Source organism: Triticum dicoccoides, chromosome 5A (assembly GCF_002162155.2).
Source record: "Triticum dicoccoides isolate Atlit2015 ecotype Zavitan chromosome 5A, WEW_v2.0, whole genome shotgun sequence".
NCBI lineage: Eukaryota > Viridiplantae > Streptophyta > Magnoliopsida > Poales > Poaceae > Triticum > Triticum dicoccoides.
This window is the reverse complement of record NC_041388.1, coordinates 328,589,101-328,597,280: the sequence shown is the minus strand read 5'-3', so window position 1 is coordinate 328,597,280 and position 8,180 is coordinate 328,589,101. Positions and strand designations below refer to the sequence as shown.

At 41.7% G+C, this 8,180-nt stretch overlaps 1 protein-coding gene across 1 annotated transcript; it reads left to right on the top strand.

The window, feature by feature from the left end:
- The first annotated feature begins 3,110 nt into the window (after positions 1 to 3,110).
- Positions 3,111 to 7,198, top strand: LOC119301294 (NEDD8-conjugating enzyme Ubc12-like). The gene is made up of 6 exons (XM_037578247.1): positions 3,111 to 3,263; positions 3,447 to 3,651; positions 5,734 to 5,842; positions 6,309 to 6,387; positions 6,454 to 6,570; positions 6,768 to 7,198. Exons 2-6 carry the CDS (start codon positions 3,543 to 3,545, stop codon positions 6,903 to 6,905), a joined length of 552 nt encoding a protein of 183 aa, XP_037434144.1. The 5' UTR covers positions 3,111 to 3,263; positions 3,447 to 3,542; the 3' UTR covers positions 6,906 to 7,198.
- The last annotated feature ends 982 nt before the right edge of the window (positions 7,199 to 8,180 follow it).

The following is an 8,180-nucleotide window of genomic DNA, read 5'->3' as shown; positions in this document are numbered from 1 at the left end:
GGATCGGGATTGGGTTGTTTTTTTTTTCCTGTTCGGTGGCATTTTTGGATCTCGAGAACCTCCAGCGGGCTCTATATAGGAAGCTGTGATCCAAATAGTTATTCTAATCCTGAGATTAGAATAGTGCTGTCTTGAATGAGGAATAGTTATTCTTCACCTCCTCTCTAATTTGACATCAATGCAACGTATTTTTACGTTTCGTAAATTTTGTTTTATTTCATACATAAAAAGAGAATATAAGAAAATATGTACTCACTGTAAAAAATATTTTATGTTACGTAAAATTACGAATGTAAGAACATAGTGTAAAACGTACATAAAATGTAATTTTTCTGGTCTTATAACCTATTTTTATATTTTTTATACCAAATTTTACATGTTGATTATTGAATCAACATGCATGTAACTATTTATATTATAAATGTAATTTATTTAGAAAGTTGTCGTAAGATTACCTCGGGTGAAGAATAATTTATTCTGTATCCTGGGTGATGAATAGTAACACTATATATATATCGATCTTTACCTCCGGACCATTCCGGAGCTTCTTGTCATATCCGTGATCTCATCCGGGACTCCAAACAACATTCGGTCACCAATTCACATAACTCATATAATAATATATCATCAATAAACGTTAAGCATGCGGACCCTACGGGTTCGAGAATGATGTAGACATGACCGAGACGCTTCTCCGGTCAATAACCAATAGTGGGACCTGGATACCCATATTGATTCCTACATATTCTACGAAGATCTTTATCGGTCAAATCTTTATGACAACATACGTAGTTCCCTTTGTCTGTCGGTATGTTACTTGCCCAAGATTCGATTGTCGGTATCTCCATACGTAGTTCAATCTCATTACAGGCAAGTCTCTTTACTCGTTTCGTAATACATCATCTCGTAACTAACTCTTTAGTCACTTTGCTTTCAAGCTTTGTGATGTTGTATTACCGAGAGGGCCCAGAGATACCTCTCTGTCATACAGAGTGACAAATCTCAATCTTGATCCATGCCAACTCAACAGACACCTTCGAAGCTACCTATAGAGCATCTTTATGATCACCTAGTTAAGTTGTGACGTTTGATAGTACACAAGGTATTCCTCCGATATCAGGGATTTGCATGATCTCATGGTCGAAGAAATATGTATTTGACATTAAGAAAGGAGTAACAATGAACTGAACGATCATATGCTATGCTAACGGATGGGTCTTGTCCATCAGATCATTCTTCTAATTGATGTGATCCCGTTATCAAGTGACAACACATGTCTATGGTTAGGAAACCTTAACCATCTCTTGATCAACGAGGTAGTCTAGTAGAGGCTTGTTGATCAAGAGATAGTTAAGGTTTCCTAACCATAGACATGTTGTCACTTGATAAACCACGGAGAGGTCTCCCCCACCAGGACAAGTGCCCGTTTTTTCTATACAGTGGTTTATCTATACACTGTCCTTAGTTTTTTCTGGAATATGCTCGTTAGCAAGCACTAATCTAGCACGAAGAGGTCTCCCCCACCAGGACAAGTGCCCGTTTTGCGAGCAGCATGATGAGACGATAAACCACCTACTTCTCCAGTGCATGTTCCCCAAGCAAATGTGGACGGTGCTGGGCACGACATTGGAGTCACCCTCAAGTGTGCCCACGCAGCACGACACCCTGACCGAGTGGTGCACCAAGAGGACAAAAAGTTGACTCTCAGACAAGGATAACAAAACGATCCTCATGCTGGGGCTTTGGACCCTATGGAAACACTGAAACGACATTGTATTCGACGGTGCAACGCCCTCCGTACATCGGGTCATCGAGACAGTACACCTTGAACGCACAAACTAGAAGCATGCAAGGCTCATCAAGGACGACCTTGACCATGTCTTAGTGGAGCTACATAGGTGGATTAATATGATAGTAGGGTAGGGCTTGTAAAGCTGGCCATGGCCGGGTAGAGTAGTGCTTGCTTGTAATCACATGTAACACTACTTGCGGAGGGTTTCTTTAACCCTATTCCTTCTTTAATAGATGATATGCACTCTCGTGCATATTCTAGAAAAAACTAAGGACACTCTATTTGTTTATGTATCCACACATGTATTTAAGTTTTCGATCAATATAATTCTAGCATGAATAATAAACCTTTATCATGATTAACGAAATATAATAATAATCACTTTATTATTGCCTCTAGGTCATATTTCCAACACTCTGGTCCCTTGCAGAAGCTTCTAGGGTTTCATATGTTCAGAAAAAAATCATCAAAAAGTTTCGTAGCGTTTGGGCTCTATTTGGTACTGATTTTCTGAAAATCAAAAAACAAGCAGAAAACATCAATTGGCACTAGGCATTGGGTTAATAGGTTAGTTCCCAAAAATATATAAAATAGCATTAAAATGCATATAAAACATCCAAATTTGATAATATAATAAAATGAAACAATTAAAAATTATAAATACGTTGGAGATGTACCATTCAACATGTAAAAATGTCAGCTAATATCCTCTCTTATCTTTGTGCTAAGTGCGCTTGCACATTGCACGTGACCGAGAGCCGGCTTGATAAAACTCCTAGCTTCCTAATGACCAATCTATTGGCTAATTATTGTAGGAATGCCTTTGTTGAATAAAGCTCTGTATGCGAACTAAGCCCATCTGAGATGGATAGGTTTCTTGTGGTGCAACCAACACACCATGATTCAAGTCTTAGGCTTGAACTGGTGCTTGCATTTTCTGCATTTATTGCAGGCTTTTCTGGGGATATTCATTTAGTGAGAGAAGATGTTTTCGTCGGAGACGTGTGTGGTGACTTCATCAATCTCAAAATATTATATCGGGTCAGTATCTCGAAGATGCTCATAGGTCTAGTGCGTTTGTGTCTTCATACGTGCCCGTATATATGCATGCATATGAGCATATGTGATTATACTGTGTTAAGAAATAAAATAAATGTGGCCATAGAATTTGTGACATGTTCGGCTTTTACATTCAAGTTTATAGAATTTTGTGATAATGTGGCTATATATGCGTGTAGAGTCCGGTCCGGGGACAATAAAGTTTAGGTTTTCTAAAAGATCCGAACATATTCGCGTTATAAAGTAGAGTGTTCAGGGCTTCAGGCTGACGAGGCTGCGTATTCGATCCGTAATAGCGTTTTTTCGCGTACTCCCGAAACCCCAATCTTTTCCCCCTCTCGTCGCATCGGCGGCGGCGACAGGACATTGGGCGGCGGCGGCGGCAGCGGCGGCAGCGGCGGCGGCTGGACAGGTGCTCTCTCTCTCTCTCTCTCTCTCTCTCTCTCTCTCTCTCTCTCTCTCTCTCTCTCCGCAGCAAGAGTGAACGGCGACCGGAGCGGTGCGGGCGCTGGCAGAACGACCGGAGCGGCGCGGTCCCCGTGCAGCGCTGTTCCTCGTCAGCAATTCAATCTCTCTGACGCATCTCTCTCTGCAGCCGCAGAACGAAGGAAGGGCTCCCCTGTAGCGCCGTTCCTCGTCCCGATCCGCACGGATCCGCCCCACCTAAGGGCCCCGTGCACAAGGAGCAAAGATGATAAACCTTTTCAAGATCAAGGGGCAGAAGAACGAAGAGGCAGCCAACTCGAAAGGGGGGCCTCCCGTCAAGAAGCAAAGTCCTGGGGAATTACGTCTCCATAAAGGTTTGTTTCGCCGGAAGGGATTTGATGTTAGGGTTATGTTATGTTACTTTCAGCCAGGTGTCTCACTTGATATTGATTGAGTCTGCCGCTTTTGTGCTTATTTTTCAAGCTGCTGTGAAGAGTGTATTGCTATGTTTGATTGATCAGATTAATCTGAATAGTTTCTGTTGTTCAATGGTGCCCTGTCACGTTTCATCTCATATGTTCTTGTACAAACAAAGTATATCAAATTGCAACTTAATACCTGAGATAAAACAAACCAACTAGCCAAGGGTCAATCAAACAAGATCACCATAATCCACCACAGCGCTGAACAGAGCCACACTGACATGATGTACATTGTACAATGTGTATTGATTAGGGCTAAGCTGATCTTGCAATCTTGTGCGCAAGTATGCCGTTCTTTTTGTTTTTCATTTGTTAGGCAAATGAACTATTGCTCCTAAGTATATTAGTTAACCAATTTGTTGCATTTATATTTTGTGGAAATCATATGCATGACACTTATGTAATAAAAATTAATTCGCTTGTGAAAAAGACTAAATAGGGGTTGTGTCGGTTTAGTTACGAGCGTATATGTTGTGTACCTTGCTATTTACTCCCTCCGTTCCAACTTATTTGAAGTTTGAGCTTTGTGCTAAGTCAAATTTCTCCAACTTTGACCAAATCTAAGAAATATATCAACATCCACAACACCAAATTAGCTTCATTAGATTCATCATAAAATGTATTTTTGTACTATATATATTTGATGCGGCAGATATTAGCACTTTTTATAGACTTGATGAAATATAGATAAGTTTGACTTGAGACAAAGCTAGAACTTCAAATAATGTGCGACGGAGGGAGTAGTCTTTACTGCTAACCATATTGGCTGACTTGTACTGGTTATGACCAACTTTTGCATGGGCCATGCTTCATGTGTGTGACAAATTGGGTAATCTGTATACCAATGATTACGATCTGTTTGTTTTTGTTTTGTTTGACTTGCATGATGGAAATAGTTCTCACACTGTCGCCCAGTCAACACAGACGTGCTACCTAGCCATTCTGGTTCAGAGGAGGAACGCCATTGGCCCCTTGCCTGGCCTGGAAAGATATAAACTGACCCAGTGGTGTGAAACATGAGAGTAGGGGGGTGCTGAACCACCATGTTTTCTTTGCCGCTGGATTTGTTTATGACAGAGTTGCCTTACTCATAAAGTTGTAGTCAGCCTCGTCTCGATGCCCTTACCTCAGCTTGAGGATGAGGCAGAGCAGCAGCAGAAGCAGGGTGGAGGGAGATGGGGCATGAGAGGGATGTGGAGGAAAGGATGAGGTGCCAACATGGTGGAAGTAGGGTGTCGTAGGGGACTAGGGCACGGGAGGGTGGCGGCAGACTGGCAGTGGTTACTAGGTATGAGGGCTGGCTTGAGTGAGGCAGTACGCTGAGTATGGGGTAGTATGCTGAATGATAGTAGTGGCTCATCTATCTCCCTTTTGGTCTTTGCACATTGGGTATAGTCATTAGCTGCTGTTGTGGATGACATTGGTTTCATATAGTTGTCACCAGGACAACTATGTTGATGACTCTGATAGTTATATATATATATATAGTAATGAACGCCTAGATATCTGATATATAGGGTTGAATCCCGAATTCACTATTCCAACTTAAGTTAGAAAGGGCACATCTAGATGTGCCCTAGTTATTGCACATCTAGGTGACTCAATCAAGCATAACAATGAAAAAGAAAAGAAAAAGAAAAACATCTGCACGAATCTCCGTGTAAAATCAATGACATAGGACTTAGATGTGCAATACTTAGGGCACATCTAGATGTGCTTTAGCAAAACTGTTAGATATTTCATGAATTATGAGGATTCACGAAATCCTACCATACTAAAAGTTGAACAGCGATAGATTCTTCTATTGTTCAAACATGTGTTGTCAATCTAAATGTCGTCTAAAATTTTAACAGCCACCTATCTATTCTTGTCTTCCAGATTTATGCAGTATGCACATAATGAATATTAGTTTATTTCTATTTGGATAGTTTTCAGAGCATGGATCTTGGTGACAGTTTTCATTTTAACTTGCAGATATTGCTGAACTTAACCTTCCAAAGACAACTAAAATTTCCTTTCCAAATGGAAAGGATGATCTCATGAACTTTGAAGCCACTCTACGACCTGATGAAGGATACTACGTGTAAGTATCTTATAGATGCTTCTTTTAAGTCTACTCTTCTTTTCAATGTTTAGTCATGTTTATTAGTTAATTTTGATTTTGAATCGTTTAATCTTTGACTGGACATTCGACTTACTTAAAAATATTGCACTGTTACATCACATTCCTTCAAATATGTCTGGACATAGCATGATGAAGAATTTTCCTATAGAACTTCAATAGAAATATGAGTAGTTGTCGGCTATTGTTACATTAGTTTCTTTATAGTTTTCATCAGTTACACTCATCCATGTTTCTCCTCCTTGGGCATTGTATCTCATCTTTTCATTACAACATTGATTCTTAATAAGGAGAAAACTCCATTTTTGTTGGCCCCTAAATAATTGACAAAGAATTGTTGTTTTTGTACACTATTGTGCACCTTATCAGTTCGTTGAAACAGCATTATTCAATTATTCTGATATCCATAATATGTCTTCTTTCTTAGAGGTGGGACATTTACTTTCACCTTCCAAGTATCTCCTTCCTACCCTCACGAGGCTCCGAAGGTCAAGTGCAAGACCAAGGTAACACAATCTGACTCCTGTCAATCATCAGCATAAGTTGGTTATTGCTAATGTAGTAACTTTCAGGTTTACCATCCTAATATTGACCTAGAAGGAAATGTCTGCCTGAACATTCTGCGTGAAGACTGGAAGCCTGTCTTGAACATCAACACCATAATATATGGCTTAAACCTTCTTTTCTCAGTAAGTATCATATTCAAAACTGTTCCACCTGCTGATTTTCCATTCAAAATGTAAAATGCCTGAGTTGCATGTATTTATCTCGAGGGAAGACAAGTCACTGTTTGTCTTCTGTATTATCATGTACTCCTTTTTTTTTGAGCAGTATTATCATGTACTCCTGCTTGGCCATTAACCATCTTCTTACTTCTTTTCTGCAGCAACCCAATGACGAGGACCCCTTGAATCATGAAGCCGCGGCCGTCCTCCGAGACAACCCACAGAAGTTCCAGAGAAATGTTCAAACGGCGATGTCGGGAGGCTATGTTGATAACACCCATTTCCCAAGGTGCAAGTAAGGTCTGCTATGTGGAGCTCTGGTTCCGACTCTTGCCCAGTTACCCTGAATGCCGTTGCACAGTCTGAAGGATGTGGCATGTACCCAGGAAATGTGTCGCATTTGTGTTAGACGTGACTGTTATTATGCTTGTTTGGTGGATGTACCGGAGTCATGCATGTTGAAGAAACATGCTAAGCAGAAACAAAAACCTCGCCTGTTATTCAGCTGAAAAGTTGGCGGAAGTGTTCCAAGCGCAGCAATCATATGAGCATATAAATAAAAGAGTCTCTGGGCGAAACTTGAAATGTGCCATTTCTGGTAGTGAAACCAAAGTGTCGGCGATAAGTTCCTGCTTGAGAGTTTTCCGAAATTTAGATAGGAAAACGAAATTGATGTACACACGACATGGTATGGCCGATGTGCAGCCGACGCAGACTCTACACCGTGAGATTGACATGAATCTAATTAACAAACGGTGAGATTGACATGAATCTAATTAACAAACGGCCTGATGGGCAACGTCGTCTGAGTATCGTCTGAAAGCATCGGCTGCATAGCAATGCTCATAGGAAAACCTACTTTTCTTGTCTCCAGGAAATTGCAGCGAAGAAAAATAAGAGGTATAATTTGTGAGTGTTTTTGCTTTGGATGTGGATGCTGTTTAGTCTAAGAGCATCTACAACCAAACCCTAGAACCCTCCCGGAACATGTCATTGTCTGGTCACAAAATCATCATCCACCCAGACCTAGGCGCTATGTGGCGGACTTGGGGACGCACAGGACCTACTCCAAATTGACCGTCCTTTCATGTGTCCGTCTTCCTTTCTCGTGTCCAAATCGTCACCCTCCCCTGCCCTTGCTCCCTAGTCCGCGCCGCCGTCCTCATCCGCTGTCCTCAATGTCAGACACCGAGTAACTTGTACCCCACCGGTGCCATGGACTTGACATAATCCATGGGGTCCCGACCGTCGTCTCTTGAGGAGGAGTCACACGGAGGGATCAGCGCGCCCGACAACGTGTATGTGGAGCTGCGGAGAAGGCCAGTGACATGGACTTGGGCGTGTACGGTTCGCGCCATCCGTCGTGAACACGAGAAGGAACAAGCTGTTGGCCATGCATGACTTCGCTTCGGCCTACTAGCGGTTGGTCATCTGGGTGACTGGACGGAAGAGGATGCTGCCACTGACATGGTGTACGACTCATCGCAACTCCAAAAGGCAGTGTACAACGTCAGGAAACGTCGATGCCAGCTATGCCCATGTGTTGTTTGATGAAATGGACGACCAAGACAGGA

Bases quoted from the DNA above. Each gene is read 5' to 3' on its own strand.
- LOC119301294 (XM_037578247.1), top strand. From the start codon at position 3,543: ATGATAAACCTTTTCAAGATCAAGGGGCAGAAGAACGAAGAGGCAGCC. The intron at 5,843-6,308 runs GTAAGTATCTTA...CTTCTTTCTTAG, and splicing joins CCTGATGAAGGATACTACGT to AGGTGGGACATTTACTTTCA. The intron at 6,571-6,767 runs GTAAGTATCATA...TCTTTTCTGCAG, and splicing joins GCTTAAACCTTCTTTTCTCA to CAACCCAATGACGAGGACCC.